This window comes from Natrix helvetica, assembly GCF_964273705.1.
Source record: "Natrix helvetica genome assembly, chromosome: Z".
In the NCBI taxonomy this organism is placed as follows: Eukaryota; Metazoa; Chordata; class Lepidosauria; order Squamata; family Natricidae; genus Natrix; species Natrix helvetica.
In genome coordinates, this window is record NC_138554.1 from 49,519,265 (window position 1) to 49,537,176 (window position 17,912).

At 39.2% G+C, this 17,912-nt stretch overlaps 1 protein-coding gene across 2 annotated transcripts in view; it reads right to left on the bottom strand.

The window, feature by feature from the left end:
* The window catches only part of PPP1R1B (protein phosphatase 1 regulatory inhibitor subunit 1B), a 75,855-nt gene extending 64,055 nt beyond the window's left edge, over positions 1–11,800 (bottom strand). The window contains exons 1-2 of one of the 2 annotated variants that reach the window (XM_081932145.1): positions 11,401–11,800; positions 6,362–6,419 (exon numbers count right to left, since the gene is read on the bottom strand). In XM_081932145.1, coding sequence (XP_081788271.1) covers positions 6,362–6,419; positions 11,401–11,481 — 139 coding nt within the window. In that variant the 5' untranslated portion in view covers positions 11,482–11,800. The remainder of the gene's footprint in view (positions 1–6,361; positions 6,420–11,400) is intronic. The other variant, XM_081932146.1, reaches the window with a different exon arrangement.
* Positions 11,801–17,912: the final 6,112 nt, after the last annotated feature.

The following is a 17,912-nucleotide window of genomic DNA, read 5'->3' on the forward strand; positions in this document are numbered from 1 at the left end:
AACATTTAAACTGAAGAGCGGGGACAGAGAATTAATAGATACAGAACATCTCTGTCCCCAGCAAACTAAAATTCATAGGGTTATAAATGCATGTAACATAGATGTGTGTGTGGGTAAGATTATCACTCCTGCTGTCAAGCAAAACCAAGCATGTAATAGTGATTGTCATACCATGTGCATGAATCACACAAGTGGCAAGAAAATAGGGGCAGTCAGGCATAATACAGGTTATGTAGACAGTAAACACAAGGTCAATCAAAATGGACTCAAATGTCTATATACCAATGCACAGAGCATGAGGAATAAACAGGGAGAATTAGAAATTCAAGTAAAAGAGGGCAGATATGATATTATTGCCATTACAGAAACTTGGTGGGATGAAACTGACAAATGGAACATACAGCTAGAAGGATTTAAATTATTTAAAAGAAATAGACCAAATAAAAGAGGAGGTGGAGTTGCACTATATATAAGAAATAACTATGTCTCTACAGAAATAGAGCACAACAATAATGAGAACTATCTTGAATGCATTTGGGTCAATATTAAAGGTTGTGGGGGAAATGACATTGCCATAGGTCTATACTACAGGCCACCCAACCAAGCAGAGGAAGAAGATGAACTTTTTGCTAGTCAGCTAACTAAGGTATGTAGGAAGCACACCACAATAGTAATGGGAGATTTTAACTACCCTGACATCAACTGGGAAACAAACTCTGCACCAAGTGGAAGATCCAACAGGTTCCTAACAAACCTAGCAGACAACTTTGTTTTCCAAAAAGTAGAGAAGGAAACAAGGGGATCAGCCATACTGGACTTAATTCTCACTAACAGAGAGGAAATGATAGAAGGTGTTGAAGTCATAGGAACCCTGGGGGCAAGTGACCATGCAATATTGGAATTCAACATTATCCAAACACAAGTAGTAGAACAAAGTCAAACTAGAGTCTTGGACTTTAAGAAAGCTAATTTCAATAAACTTAGAGAGAGCTTGGGAAAAATTCCATGGATGAGAATCCTCGAGGGGAAAACAACTCAAGAAGCTTGGGAAATTTTGAAAAATGAGATTAGAAAAGCCCAGTCTAACACAATACCAATGAAGAAGAAAAACAACAGCTCCCAAAAGAAACCAGCATGGCTGCATAAACAACTATCTGACAAACTGAAAGACAAAAAAAGTAAGTATAAAAAGTGGAAGGAGGGGGACATAACTAAGGCAGAATATCAGCAAATAGCCCGAGCCTGTAAAGATGAAGTGAGGAAAGCTAAGGCTCACAATGAAGAAAGGCTTGCCACAAAAGTAAAAATTAACAAAAAAAGCTTCTTCCAACATGTTAAAAACAAGAAAAAAGTTAAGGAAACAATTGGTCCATTGCTAGGAGAAAGTGGCAAGAAGGTGACAAGCAACAGGGAGAAAGCAGAACTATTTAACTCATGTTTTGCATCTGTCTTTACACAAAGGGATAAAACAGTCCAACCTATCAAAAGCAGCACCACAAAATTAGGAACACAAATTGAAATAGGGAAGAAAATGGTAAGTGAGCACCTGTCTACCCTAGATGAGTTCAAATCACCAGGACCGGATGGATTACACCCCAGAGTTCTGAAGGAACTAGCAGACGAGATCTCAGAACCACTGAATTATATCTTTCAGAGATCCTGGAACACCGGGGAACTACCAGAGGACTGGAAAAGAGCTGATGTGGTTCCCATCTTCAAAAAAGGGAAAAAATTAGATCCAGGAAACTACAGACCTATCAGCCTAACCTCAATACCAGGAAAGATTCTGGAAAAAATAATCAAGCAACGAATTTGCGAACACCTAGAAGCAAACAAAGTAATAGCCAAAAGCCAACATGGATTTGTCAAAAACAGATCATGCCAGACTAATCTTATTGCATTCTTTGATAATGTGACAAAATTAGTGGACCAGAGGAATGCCGTTGATATAGTTTACTTGGACTTCAGTAAGGCTTTTGATAAGGTAGACCATAACCTACTACTAGATAAAGTAGAAGAATGTGGGTTAGACAGCATCACCACCAGATGGATTGGTAACTGGCTGACCAACCGCACTCAACGTGTAGTTCTCAATGGAACTGCATCTACATGGAGGGAAGTATGCAGTGGAGTACCCCAAGGCTCTGTTTTAGGCCCAGTACTCTTCAACATCTTCATCAATGATTTGGATGAGGGAATAAATGGGGAACTCATCAAATTTGCAGATGATACCAAGCTGGCAGGAATAGCCAACACTCCAGAAGATAGGCTTAAGATACAGAAGGATCTTGACAAACTTGAACATTGGGCACTATCTAATAAAATGAAATTCAATGGTGAAAAGAGTAAGGTTCTACATTTAGGCAACAAAAACGGAATGCACAGGTACAGTATAGGTGATACCTTACTCAGTAGTAGTAACTGTGAAAGGGATCTTGGAGTCCTAGTGGACAACCATTTAAATATGAGCCAGCAGTGTGCAGCAGCTGCCAAAAAAGCCAACACAGTTCTAGGCTGCATAAACAGAGGGATAGAATCAAGATCACGTGAAGTGTTAATACCACTTTATAATGCCTTGGTAAAGCCACACTTGGAATACTGCATTCAGTTCTGGTCGCCACGATGTAAAAAAGATGTGGAGACTCTAGAAAGAGTGCAGAGAAGAGCAACAAAGATGATTAGGGGACTGGAGACTAAAACATATGAAGAACGGTTGCAGGAACTGGGTATGTTTAGCTTAAGAGAAAGAAGGACTAGGGGAGACATGATAGCATTATTCCAATATCTCAGAGGTTGCCACAAAGAAGAGGGAGTCAAACTATTCTCCAAAGCACCTGAGGGTAGAACAAGAAGCAATGGGTGGAAACTAATCAAGGAGAGAAGCAACTTAGAACTGAGGAGAAATTTCCTGACAGTGAGAACAATTAATCAGTGGAACAGCTTGCCTCCAGAAGTTGTGAATGCCCCAACACTGGAAGTCTTTAAGAAGATGTTGGATAGCTATTTGTCTGAAACGGTATAGGGTTTCCTGCCTAGGCAGGGGGTTGGACTAGAAGACCTCCAAGGTCCCTTCCAACTCTACTATTGTATTGTATTGTATTGTATTGAATCCCATTGACTCCCAAAGGGCTTACTAATAGGAAATCACTGTTACTAGAGTCACAGTGAGCTAAAGCCAAAGTCATGGCTGGTTTTGCACAATACATTTAGCTAAATTCAAATAAACAACATGAATCCAAGACTCTTCTTGCTTGTCATGCTAAGCAATAAAGCTGGGGAAGGGACATACTGACACTTAAGCCAATATAAAATCATGCGCACTGGCACAAAAGGTTCTGAGCTGGCAATGCATAATCAGGAAGGGAGTCTTATAGGAATGGCGGACAGCAAAGTTAAAATGTCATTTGTGTGTGAATGTTAAAACAAAGAGGCGCAAATCCCATACTTGGGATGATTAGAAAGGGAGTTTAAATATAGGTGCCAATATCATATGTTGTGAGGGAAATCTATAGTAAATTCCCTGTGTGAAACTGATCTCTCCTCAAATACAAGTAGACCTCAACTTATGACTATAACTGGGACTAGAATTTCCATTGCTAAGCAAGGTGGTAGTTAAATGAGTTAAGCTTCTGATTTTACAGCCTTTTTGCCACCGTTTTAAAGCAAACCACTGTATTTGTTAAGAGCTTTATGTGGTCATTAAGTGAATCCAGTTTCCCCCCACTGACTTTGCTTGATGGAAGCCACTTGGGAAGGTCCACAAATGGCAATCACATGATCCCAAAATGCTGCAGCTATTGTAATTATATGAAGGTTGCCAAGTGCCTGAATTTTGATCATGTGATGTGGGGAATGCTGCAATGGTTATAAGTGTCAGGATTGGTGATAGGTCACTTTTTTCACTGCCTTTGTAATTTCGATCACAAAGAGTATGGTTATAAAACAAGGGCTACCTGTAGAAGACTTTAGAGTTGCAGGTGCAAAAAAGGGCAGAAAATGCAAAAAATGATTATGGTACTGGAACAACTCTCCTATATTGAAAGACCACAGCAATGAGAGCTCTTTTAGCCTAAGAAAAAAGGATAACTGGAGACATAAGAGAAATATATAAAATCATGTATGCCACAAATAATGCAAAAAGAGAGGTACTTGTGCACAATCAGTTTGGAACTCAAGATCATCCACTCCCGCTAAATATTGGGAGATTCAGGATCAAGAAAAGGAAATGCATATTTATATTGTACATAATGAAGCAATGGAATAGTTGCTAGCAGCTTTGATAATGGCAACCTATCTGGGTGTTTTTTGAATAGGAACTAAATGGTTTTGTGGACTTTCAAGCTACCAATGGCTAGCAGTATATGTTCAAAATAGCTGTCATGGAACAAGGAAACTTCACCAAGATAATTGAGCAAGAAACTGTTGAACTCACATACATCAAAGGATTTGAAACCATCTCAGAAGATTTTAAGAAATACAATGGACTTGTAACACTTTATAATTGACACTTGTTAATGTATTTATAATATGTTCTGCATGTAGCTTGCATATGCCTTCCCCCTTTTATTGTCCTCCTACACATCCCAATTTAAATCCTATATCAGTTAGCCCCTCAATAGATCTGATTAAATGAGCTGTGGTTCAGAAATGCTTTTGCTTCTTAATAAAATGTATTAGTCTGAAAAGGTGCTATCAGACTCCTTCTGATTAATGGCCCCTAGCAGTAATACTGGTTGCTATTTACCATGTCCTGAATTACAGTTAGCATGCCTGAAATATTGGTTGCTGCAAAGCAACATTAGGAAAATCATTCCAAAACGAATGGAATTATAATATTTGACATAATGCTGGACAAGGTGATCTATAGCCTGATCAAAGGGGGCTCTTATGTTCATGCTGGTTCCTCTATGGCCTGTTAACCAAGTTAGCACATTGCACAAATGAAGGCTTCTGGCTTTGCTTGCCTGGAAGAAGACAGAGAATGAAGCCATTAAAAACTAAACGGAGCTTTGTTCCCTGTTTATTTCAGGCAGACAAAGACAAACCCCTATGTTTCAATTTCATGCTAGGCTTTGCTAAATAAGCTCTGTGTACCCACTCACAAACAGGGACACATGCAAATATGCCCCTTACTGAACTAGTGAAAGAAGAGCAATCTCAAATCATTTTACATTTGCAACCTTATGAAATAATTTTCAGAAATGTAGAATTTCCATTTTTTACACATTTGACATTTAAAATCAAAGCCACACCTGCAAGTTCAATTTAATTTATTTATTTTGCTAAAAGCCTATGCACAGGAATACTCTCAACTATTGGTCAGCAACTGATTATAGTTAAATAAGGGTCAATAGCACACAAGGAGGGTTAGATTTAGTTTGTTTGTGGCTATGTAAGGATTGTAGCCTGATTCCTCTTTTTACTCTTCCCCTTGACTGCCAATCCTTCTTCTACGTTATTCCATACGGGACTAAGAGCATTAACTAATTTTACATAGAAATTGTAGGTGTTGCTGATAAACAAGATGTTCTTAAATGGTCTTTGTAAATGCAATAATCAAACAATCCCAGAAGAAAATATCAAAATCTAGAGTTGAAAGAATTGAATTTAGTTTCTCTCATGAAGATACTGGAAATAAGCATTTGATTTTTTAAAAAATCTTTTCAACACTGCTCTACCTCTGGCATTTCCTGGTAAAGAGCATTCAGGATCATTGCTGGATAAGAAAAAACCATGCATAAGCTTCTGGGTGCAAGCCAATCCAGGAGTGACAAGAATACACTAGATCAATTTTTTTCAAACTTGTCAACTTTAAAACGCATGGATTTCAACTCCTAGAATTCCCCAGCAGTATGCTAGATGGGCTAACATTCTAACCTGGTACTGCAGCTCAGTATAAAGGTGAAAGTAAAGGTAAAGTTTCCTCTCGCACATATGTGCTAGTCGCTCCGACTCTACGGGATGGTGCTTATCTCTGTTACAAAGCCGAAGAGCCTGCGCTGTCAGAAGATGTCTCTGTGGTCATGTGGCCAGTATGACTAAACACCGAAGGTGCACGGAACACTGCTACCTTTCCACCAAAGGTGGTCCCTATTTTTCCACTTGCATTTTACATGCTTTTGAACTGTTAGGTTGGCAGAAGCTGGGACAAGTAACAGGAGCTCACTCCGTTATGCAGCACTAGAGTTTCGAACTGCTGAATTGCTGACCTTTTTGATCAACAAGCTCAGTGTCTTAGCCACTGAGCCACTGCTTCCCTTGTGCAGCTCAGTGTATCAGTGCTTATTCTTGTACCTTTACTCCCCACACCCAAGCCCTCCATTCCTTTCTTCTGGTTTAATAAAAAAAAATCATGACTCACCCGGGGAGGTTTCTGAAAGCTGGAAAAGCAAAGCTGGGGTTGGTCTTCGACGACGGATCTAGAAGAGAAATCAAATAGAAGTTTTGTTTTGCTTCTCATAACAAGAGATTGGAGAAATATGGAGGAAGAGTCAATTCATACTTTGGGGCTACAATTATGACTTCTCCATCCCTATTGTTTTTCTAGGAGAAATGAATAACAGATGTCCGTGTAGATTGTTTGGAATGGTAACACTTTTCTGTACTGAAATCAACTGCCCAGCATTGTTCCAAGACCTTACAGCTTGTGGGGCACAATTAAGATGTTGCTTTCAGGGTGCCCTTCCATTCCAACAAGAATATCAGCCATCACAAGAAAAAAGGAGTGTGGAGTTCTCGTTGCCAGAATTCCATGGCTATAACCCCTTGTGCCATATTCATGGCTTGAACACAGTTATAGCCTGAAGCATGGGGGGAAGCATCCAGTAGCTGCATAGTTGGACTAAGGGTGTGCCTTTTATGCCAGAGGATCTGACTTGCTGATCTCATTAGCAGTCCAGAGAGGAGGAAAACATGGAGCGTGGGAATCAGAAAAAGACTTCAAGCTCCACTGTTGCTATCTTTCTGTTGTTGATTTTACTCCACTTATGAAAACGTGTGGAGGGATGGAGGGTGGTGGGACAGCCTATGGACTTTAGCCACATTACTTAGCAGACTAACCTCTCCAAACTAGGCTTTTCCAGGTTTGTACATTTTAATTCCATTCACCTGCACTTTTGGTTATCTGGGAGTAAGGGAAATCTTTAACTAAGCATCCCTTGAAGGCTGCAAGGAGGGGAAATCTATAGTAGCATTACTATCAAAATGATAGTAAAATTAACGTACTATATTAGAGTTGATATTCAGCAGGTTCTGACAAGTTCTAGAGAACCGGTGATGGAAATTTTGAGTAGTTCGGAGAACCGGTAAATACCACCTCTGACTGGCCCTGCCCCCACCTATTCTCTGCCACCCGAGTCCCAGCTGATTGGGAGGAAATTGGGATTTCGCAGAATCCTTCCCCTGCTATGCCCACCAAGCCATGCCAAGCTCACCAAGACATGCCCACAGAACCGGTAGTAAAAAAAAATTAATCCCACCACTGTACTATATGTCTTGAACCTGATAAGAGAGATGAGGATCCTTCTCACATACAGTTTATGAGACAATTTATGCAACCCACAGATTCAAATGGAAAGCAAAATGGCTTATAGAAGGCAGGCCACTGACTATTCAAGCCTGGATAGACAATTGAAAGTTGTTTTGTGTTCTTGATGTCTCCTTGGTACCATGAGACTTCCTTTTCTCCTGAATCAGAGAGAGAACTAGAGAGATGCAATGTTGAAACAAAATCTCAGTGCAGTCCAGTACTTCGTTTTTAAATGTGCACATTTATGCAAACAAAAAGTAAACCATGTAGGGTAGGATGTATCCTGGAGAGCTGGAATATGTGGCAAAGGGTTGTCTTATATAAATGGCTATTATGGGCCATTTCTCCTAATACAAATAGGCAGTGTATAGACAAATCGCTTTTGTGGCAGCCATTTTATGAGAGCATTCCTAACAAGTTTTCAAAAATCCCAATACTTGCCTGGCCTTATTTTATTCCAATAAAATATGTTAAATATCAACGATTACCATCTAATGGTTTCAATGGAAAGTGTTGGAGATCAAATTTCACACTGATGCCATATTTGGTAGCCACGACTCTGAAAAGAGAATGAGTGACCTGTGTCCTTGTAAGCATTCGTGGGACAAACATTGAGTTTCTCCTGCCAGGCATACCTACCTTGCAGGCCTGTACTCTGTGTTTCCAGACCAGTCTACCTGTTCCTTCTCTCCTCAGGTTTATCCTAAATAAGCAATTATAATCCGCTGCCTGGAAATGTGAGGGGGCATAAAGCCTTTCTTACCCAGAAAAAGATTTAAGACAAAGCTTGGTTCGGAGGCATCAAAGAGGTGATGGGTGAGAGACTTCAGTTGTTCTGGCCTCCAGCTCATTTAAATGAGAGAGTCTGTTTTGAAAACACTTGGTAAACCTGGAATCAAATATTCCCTTACAACTGGCTCATATTCACACAAAAAATTATTTCAGCTGCTACGTATATTGTTTCTATTATGTGTTTTTGTTTTAATTGCAGAATATTTTTGAATTGTAAGCTTCCCAGAATCATTGATTGAGATAGATGAATATAGAAATTAAATAAAGAATAAATAAAATCACTTTTAACAAGTGAGATACAGACCTAGTGGTGGAATTTATACACTCTACTAAGCTTCACTATTTTTAATTTGTGTAGATAGAATTTGGGTTTTTATTGTGCTATTTACGATGTTCTGCAAAACCATCCTGCTTGGTGAGTGAGCCTCATTTAGCAGCCTAGATGTTAAATCTATTTTAGCTATCTTCTGACTCTTTACCTTAAACAGCCTATGCACCAAAGTTAGAGAGAGAGAAAAAAAAATCAAACTGCCAGGCCTTCAAATGTGTGTTTGTTTGTGTGTGTGTATGTGTTGTATTTGTGCTGATAAATAAATAAAGGGAGTCTCCCTTTATTTATTTATCAGCATAAATACAACACAAATGTAACAAAAGCAACATTAAAAATATGGTTTTCTGCCTGGATGGTCTATATATGCTGGTTTTGTTGTATTCGGGTCTTTTCCCGTGTAAGATTGTATATTTCCCGTGTAAGATATATATATACACATACATACATACATACACACACACACACACACACACACACACACACACACACACACACACATGTTGTATTTGTACTGATAAATAAATAAAGGGAGACTAGTATAGATCTATTTCGAGCTAATTAGCTCTCATCAGCTAGCCATACCCTTACTGGGATTTGAACCTGGGCTGTATTATATCTTAGGCAGGAGTCTTAGCCACTTAGCCAGGTTCAAATCCCAGTAAGGGTATGGCTAGCTGATGAGAGCTAATTAGCTCGAAATAGATCTATACTAGTCTCCCTTTATTTATTTATCAGTACAAATACAACACAAATATAAAAAGGCAACATTAAAAATAAAAATATGGTTTTCTGCCTGCATGGTCTTCTGTGATGAGCCGAAGGACAGAAAGAGGGAGTAGTAACCTTCCTCCCATATTTAGGCATACCAGGGGTTGTAACACAAATACATATATTATATATATATATATAATTTTGACATTGTGTGGTCTTTTTACACAATTCATTACAAATTTGGCATCCCTGACCCTATGTTCCTGTGTGTATGTATTTACCAGTGATGGACCATATATGCTTGGTCTTTATTGATTGGGTGCAGATACATTATCATACCTGAATTTATTTCACAGTGCTAGCGTCTTTCACCATCCTACTCTCCTTTCTCTCTGCAGAGTTACATATTGTATTCAGTCATAAAGTGGGGTGGGTGGGTTAGCTTAGTTTGAACACAGCGTTGTAACTATGGTTTATACTTTAGTACAATGTTTGAATCCAGTTTTAACAGTTAAGTTAAGCTAGTGTGATATTGCAACTATGGTAGATAAATGAGTATATGAATATTTAGTTCCATAGATAACATAATGATTGATATTATTTACATAATAGCCAATAATAAAGCATGAACTCACCATGTCCCTAAAAACAAACCTTAGATTCTATTGTTCGTCTAATATGCAAATTCTACTATTTTAATTCTATACACACCCAAAATATAACAAGTTATTTATATTTTGCAGAAGGTTGCAGATCCATGACCAATTAAGAAATCCCCTGTTTGTTATGGGGAGGCCAGGATCTAAAAGAGCCTCAAAGCTGAATCCTTGATTCCTGGGCTTTGGTTGCAATATATCTTCCTTAATGTCCATATTTTTGATATAGCAACTTCACCAGAAATCAAATTTCTGATATAGTAACTTCTTCAATGATGACTGGGGTGTGATGGGGATTTAATATAATATAGATATTATCAGACTGAGGAGTTAGGAATGCTGCTTTTATTACAAAAGAGGTGAGCCAATTTTTTCAAGGCATTTTTCACCACTTGGTGTGAAAATCTATTCAGGAATCATACAGATCACATTAGCAAGTGTGAAAAGCTAAGAGTCTGCATCAGATGTGAGAATTTGCATATAAGAGGTTTATAACTGTAAAAAAGTTTGAGCAGGTGCAGACTTTAGATGGATGACTGTACATAATTACTTGTCTCTGCACATATATAAGAAAAGATCTTGCGTCCAGTTGTGACCAATATAGACCTATACAGTTTATTAACTATATGTACTATTACAAAAGAAATGAGTACTGTATTTTGTCTCTGGGTTCATGGAAGTTTTCTGACATGCATTCGCAGATTTATCTTTCTGTGTCTTTATATATTCCAATGTTACACAGATATGAAGACCCATATAGTGTTAAGAAATGTAATACGTATTAAGCAATGAATTATTTATTTACCTGGTTGCATTTACAATCATATATCTCCCTGGAAAAAAAATCTTCCCAAAGTGACTTACTAAAAGTTAAATAATATAATAAAACCAATTAGAAAGTAAACAAGAATATTCACAGAGTATGGTATAAGCGCAAACAGGCATTATTTATATAAAAAACATGTATGGTTTTAATGATCACCTTATATAAACTATTTGAGAACATAAAAGGACGATTTGGAAATAAGTCCAAAACAGTTTCTGGAGATCTTGTTTTTCCTCTGTGGGCTAATGCTTTGGAAATCCACAGTTGGTAACTTTAACTGAAATCCCAATGATTTTAGTCTGGTTCTAAGCATTGCTAAGTCACCTCAGTGTCCGCAAGTGGCATGTATGTGTAAGTTTGCACTTAAACAGCAGTCAGGGCACTGACTGGATGTACTTCTGTGCCTAATAAACAGAAAGATTTCAGAGAAGAAACTCCTCAGAAGAAAGGAAAGAAAGGAAAGGAGATTGACCATTGTTACTTTCCCAACTTCTTTCCACGCCTCGAATCCCTCCCTTCGCTGCCCCCCCCCCATCCCCAATGTGTCCTTCCTTACCATTTCCACTGCGCGGGGATCCAGCTGGCTGGGCGGCGCAGGTACCGAAAACTGGATTTTCTTCCGCTCCTTGGGGTCCATCACGAAGTCCGGGAGTCCGTCAGCCTCCTATTTCCCACAAGAAAAACTCTCCCTCCGGATTCCCTCCCTTTGCCTTTGCCTCTTTTCAATCCCCGGGGATCCCGTTAGTAGCAAGAGCTGCCCAGTGCCAACTTCCTGCGCTGCAAAAGCAATTGAAGGTGGCAGAGCTCAACTCTCCTTCATGGCTGCGTTAGGGGAGGCTGGAGGTAGCGATGGGAGGGCAGGCGAAGAGGAGGCGGCAAGAGTGGGGGAGAGGAGGGGAGGGGAAGGGAGGGGGGAAGCTTGGTCTCTTGCCAGCTGCCGCCTGAATTATTGAGTCCTCCCGAGGAGGCAGGTATGCATCAGGACACTCGTTCCTAAGAAGCCCTCAGCTGGACGCCTATTAAAATGACGCCACTCAAAAGAGATCAGTAGCTGCCCGTCTTAACCCATTCCGAAGAGCAGGAGAGTGTCAGGGGAGGGAAAAGTTAATCAAAAAACAGTAGCTTTCTTGGCAAGTCTTAATCAAACCCCATATCTTTCTTTCTCTATCCTGCTCTCCAAGCCCAGTGCCTCCCGCCCCCGCCCCCCTTTCTTCTTTAGGTTTCAGACCCCGGAGATTAATAATTTTATTCAAGACATTTGAAATCATAAACAACCAAGAACTGTAGAGGTGGAAGGGACCAGATGAATTGCTTATTCCAATGCATTCCAATCCTGACAATTTTAAGATGTGTGAAGTTCAGTTCAGTTCCCAGAATTCCCCAGCCAGCATGTTAGCTGGAGAATTCTGGGAGTTGAAGTCCACAGTCTTACAATTGCTAAGGCTGGGACAGTATGGGCTAGTCCAACTCTCTGTAAAGTGTACAAAACTAGTGTACAAAACTATTCTGAGAAGTGACTGTCCATTTTTAAAAAATATATAATTTTCCAGGGATGGACAGCCAAAAACCTCAATTGATAGAATGTTCTACTGTTTGACTGATTTTATAATCAGGAAGATTTTCCCTACACTTAAATAAAATCTAAGCAGTTGCAATTTGAACCTCTTATTTCTGATCCTGGTTTGTGCCCAGGAATCTTGTAGCTTTTGAAGAGGAGCAATGCTTGTACCAGAAATCATCCATTTGATTACCAGCCAGTCCTTGATGTGCTGGACTACAGCTTCTGTGATGTCTGCATTTATATATCCTGAATTCTATAAGAGTGAAAATAGGATCAGTGAAGTCAAAAGAAAACAAAAGTGGCTTTTTGCAGAATAGCTGTTGAGTGACAATACAATTTGCATTTATGAACTAAAATATGAATAATTGTTCAAATAATTATCTTCATGAAGATAGTCTCTTTCAAGGAATCACTGGTTTAAGATATTTTTGTTTAAGAAGGGCCATCTTAAGACTAGTGGCTAATAGTCATGGAAAGGGAATGTGTTTCTCCCTGCTTTTCAATGCTGCTATTGCTAATATTCAGTTTGGTTGTCTACAGCAAATTTAGCTTGTTTTTCCCCAAAAGGAACCAGATGAATTAGTTTATGAGTCCTGAGAATCTCTGAATATCTATGGGATATCCTACCTCTACCAAGTCCCCTGTGGCCTTTCTGATTCAATAACTTTTGAACAGATTTAAACTTTTGGAAAATTAAGATGTCAGGGTTCCAAGTAACAGCCCCAACGAAAGAAGACTCCAAGGCTGGGAGTTCCTCAAAGTTCCGTTTTTAGACATAAGGACTAAGTTGTGCAGGAGCAGGGTATTTCTGACAGCATTTAGGATGTTGGTCAACATAAGCAATTTCATAACCAGCAGAGGAGTACAGTTCTTGTAATCAAGTATCTCACCCTGTTGAACTAAAGTTGGACAGGATATGTTCCCAAAATGGACATTTTAATTTCTTTAATTGGGACTCACTTGTGATGAGAATCTGGTGGAGCTTTCTGTGTTAAACTGGCAATTCTCATATTGTTAAAGCTGAACTTCAAGAAAATTGAATGACTCTAATTTGCAAGAGAAAAATACACACACGATGACCTGGTGTCATTCCTGATTCCAATCCCATTTTTTATTACTGGTCTGATGTGATTTCAGTGTTCTCTGAACACCTTGCAAATTCCCCACTATGGTAACTGAGTTAAAACAGAATAATATACAGATATTTGTCTGATTGGATAAAACGTATGGCTCCTAAAAAAGCAAACGGCACAAGGAAAATTTGGGAGATTTTTCCTTCATTACATCTGAATTTGGTCTGAGTTTCCAAAAACCAATTCTGAATAGGCAGAATTCAATATGAGTTTTGCATTAACTATCAAAATCCAAAAAGGTAGCGAGAAAAATATGTGATAATAGTATTCATGGCCATCTATGTCTGCTCATTGGATCATGCAGATACTCCCATGATTTTTTTCAACTTGCTCTGTTTATTTGAAAATAAATGAATCCCACCTTGACCAAGCAAGGAACACAACGGAAACCACTATTCCGTTCAAAATAAGAAACACCATTCATTTTCCCTATTGAGACAAATAGGCTGATTAGCAGCATGGGATTATATTGTGCTGACACATGAGCCCACAATATCCTGGTCTGGCCACATATGAAGGTTATCTGAGTTAAATGCTGTCATACTTATTGAAACAAATAGAAACTTAAGTCGCAGTAATAGTTTAGCACACTGTTTCTCAATCTTGGCGATTTTAAGAAGTATGGGCTTCAGCTCCCAGAATTCCTTAAATGACATATATAGAAAGTATTCAGAGTATTGTTCTTATCCTCCAAAGACCTTAACTGCTTAGAATCAGATTGTTTGATGCTTCCAAGTGATGTATTAAGATATATCTCTCCAAGGTTCTTTTCAAGTATTGGTTAGGGTGTATCTGCAAGAAATCGGGTTTTCTATCAGAACTGAAATTTCCTTCCCCTTTTGTGTAGGACAACCAGTGAAACAAAAAAAACTCTTTCAGTATTGTCTATTACCTGAAGCTGCAATAAGTTGATGAATGCTAGCAAAAGTGAGCAAAATAGCTGCGCAAGGAAGTGAATGGAAGCCTCATGCCCTGCAGTAACGCCTTGTAAGATTCAAATCTCCAAGTCATTATACAACCATAAAAAATGGTTTATTCTCCAGACCAATGTATCCTGTTATGCTTATCCTTAGTTTTTGTTTTCTGTAAATAATCTACATTTTGAGGTAAACTTCCTGCACATTTCCTGCTATTTAGTTTCCTTCTCAAATATATATTTATTGTTAAGGCATAATCATATTAAAGCAGGAGGAGGAAAATGTATGGATTTATCTCTGGGTGTGCCACTGGTGGGATTCAAATTTTTTTACTACTGGTTCTGTGGGTGTGGCTTGGTGGGCGTGGCGTGGCATGGTGGGCATGGCAGGGGAAGGATACTGTAAAATCTCCATTCCCTCCCCACTTCAGGGGAAGATTACTGCAAAATACCCATTTCCTCCTAATCAGCTGGGACTCGGGAGACAGAGAATAGATGGGGGCAGGACCAGTCAGAGGTGGTATTTACCGGTTCTCCGAACTACTCAAAATTTCCGTTACCAGTTCTCCAGAACTGGTCTGAACCTACTGAATACCACCCCTGGTGTGTGTGTGTGTGTGTGTGTGTGTGTGTGTCTATACATACATACATGCATGCATGCATGCACGCATGCACGCACGCACGCACACACACACCATTCCACCCCCCCACATCCATAGATATGTATGTACATATATACTAAGTACCTTATTGAATGCAACTATTTCCATTTGTGTTCTGTAATAGTATACAAAATATTATTATTAGTGTCCATGGTATAAAAACAATTTTCACTAAAAGAAAACAATCTGAACTCACACTTTTAACATTTTTCCAAAGATCAGGAGGGGTGAGAGCAATGCTATACATGGAATTGTAGTTTTTAGGTGTATTACTCTACATAATTCATCATCCCAAATCTGCATGTCTGAAGATTATAGAAACTGCTGTTCCACACTGTGTTCTGTTTGCTGTGTTTTAATTAGCAATCATACATATTTGCTGGTTAGTAATTGGATGAAGAATCTCAGGAAATTCTAGCAATGGCCTATAGCCCCATCTAAGCTACCTATTTATTCAAAACATTACTAGGAAATCAGGCAGGTGTCCCATATGAAACATTTATTTTTCTTTGTGCTTGATTCTGAGACTCAGTAAATCCCTGCAGTTTTCTTGGCAGAAGTTTTCAGAAGTGGTTTGCTATTGCCTCCTTCACCAGGCTGGGAGAGTGTGACTGGCACAAGGTCACCCAACTGGTTATGTGACTAAAATAGGACTAGAAATTGCAGTCTCCTAGTTTCTAGTTTGATGTCTTTACCACTGTATCAAACTGGCTCTCAATGTAGAAAACATACCCTACATACCCACACACACACAGAGAGAGAGAGAGAGAGAGAGAGAGAGAGAGAGGGAGAGGGAGAGAAAGAGAGAGAGAGTGGCCCAATCGTTTGGGCACCAGAGTCTGGTTCCATAGAGAGAGGTTTTTCCATGGACTGGAGGGGTTTCATGTGCTGCCTGCATCCCACAGATGGGGCTTTGCTTGTTTGCATTGCCCAGTTTCTGACAGGCCACAAGCTAGTGCCGGTCCATGGACTGGGGGTTGGAGGTCCCTGCTCTATATACTTCCAAGAGTAAGATTTGTTGAAGTCAATGTGAATTATTTTTGAATAGTCATGCATAGTTGGTATGCTTAATCAAATCAGGTTGGGAGCAGTAGGATAGAAATTACCTGAAATGCAAAAATATTTTTTTAAATAGAATTTAGATAGAATATTAAATTCTGTGTCTAGTGAAAAAAAATCTAAATGTTTATAGTAGAACTTCAGAAGTAATACATTTAGCCTTGCTTACTTTCCAATTATTCTGCACTGCCACATCTTTTCTATCCTTTGGCCTATCCATCTGTCCTCTGCCATCGCCTCCTTTTTATTACAATTTAGTTTAACTTTCCTATGGGAAGCAGAGACTGTCAGCACATTCCTACACATATTTATTAAGACATAAGTAGCATTCAATGTATGTTTACTTAGTCATTTACAGTTATGTGCAGTGTATGCTTACATCTATGCACAAGATTGTGCTACTGCTAAATGCCTCAAAACCCCTGTGAAATAGTGTCATTCCTAGAATGATGGGGGGGGGGGGCAGTTAAGGACATGTTGACTTACAGGAAGCAAAATGTACACAGCCAACTGGTAACATATTCATTTCAGAGCTTGCTTCCATAAACAAGTTTAGCAACTTTCAGGCTCCAGGTTAATCCTTTTACCCGGTAGCCACATCATTACATGTTTGGCCTGCATATTTATTCTGGAAGTCTCTGATGGAATAAAATAAGCAATCGGAATTGGGTGGGACCCAGAAGAAAACTTTCTTGCTGGCCATGAGAAGTCAGTGAATGAATAAATGGCAATAAATGGGGAAATGTTGTTATTTTTTACAGCCAATTGATTATCCCCTTTTCTTTTGAACAAACAGAACAGAGACAAGATTCTGCAAACCAGTCAGACTGCCACGGTATTCGGGACCGCTGAGTTTCCTGGGAACCCAGAACAGAAAACAAACAGGCGCAAATGATTTGTGGTGTTTTCAAATAGAATGACCTGATGGTCTCAAATATTATGTGATCCGCCAAAAGCAATGCATTATTCCCCAACCAATATATAACAATTATGAATTTATTATGGGACCTGAGAGAAAACTCAATGGGTGCTCAAAATGAGCTTGAAGACCCAGATTGTTGGGGGCAATATGCTGACTATATAAACTGCTTAGAGAAGGCTGTAAAGCACTGTGAAGCGGTATATAAGTCTATGTGCTATTGCTATTTACACTGAGATATATATAAATGTTGGGTGTCAGTTTTTTAGAAATCAGCTTCTTAATTCTCTTGAGAGGATAATAATGGTACAGCTGTTATAATAAGCAGAAATGGACTGGACTTCTAGTTTTAACTTGGAAGGAAGTTAGATAACTTCAATGACTAGGAACAGATGCAAGATTGGAATCAGCAAAGGGAAAAGCAAGAGGAGAAATGCACTATGGATTTCTGCTGACCCAAGGATGTACTGTGACTTTATAGTGGCAAAATATTCTCAGCATAATTCAGGCTTTTGTTTAATTTTTTTTATTCAAATGTCAAATTCCACTAACTGAGAGCAGGGTTGAAACAAATGGTATCAAACTGAGCTGTTGAGCTCCAAGTGGCCATTAAATGGCAACAAGAAGTCATATTTTGTTAGGTCTCTTGCCCTATCCAGCAATCATCTAGATCAGGGGTGGCGAACACGCGGCTCTCGAGCCGCATGCGGCTCCCGGCCAAAATGAATGCGGCTCTTTGCCTCTTATCATTATTTTGTATACTGTGGCTCTTTGCCAAGTTTGGATTTTGTCCCTTTCGGCGCTAAACCCGGAAGTAC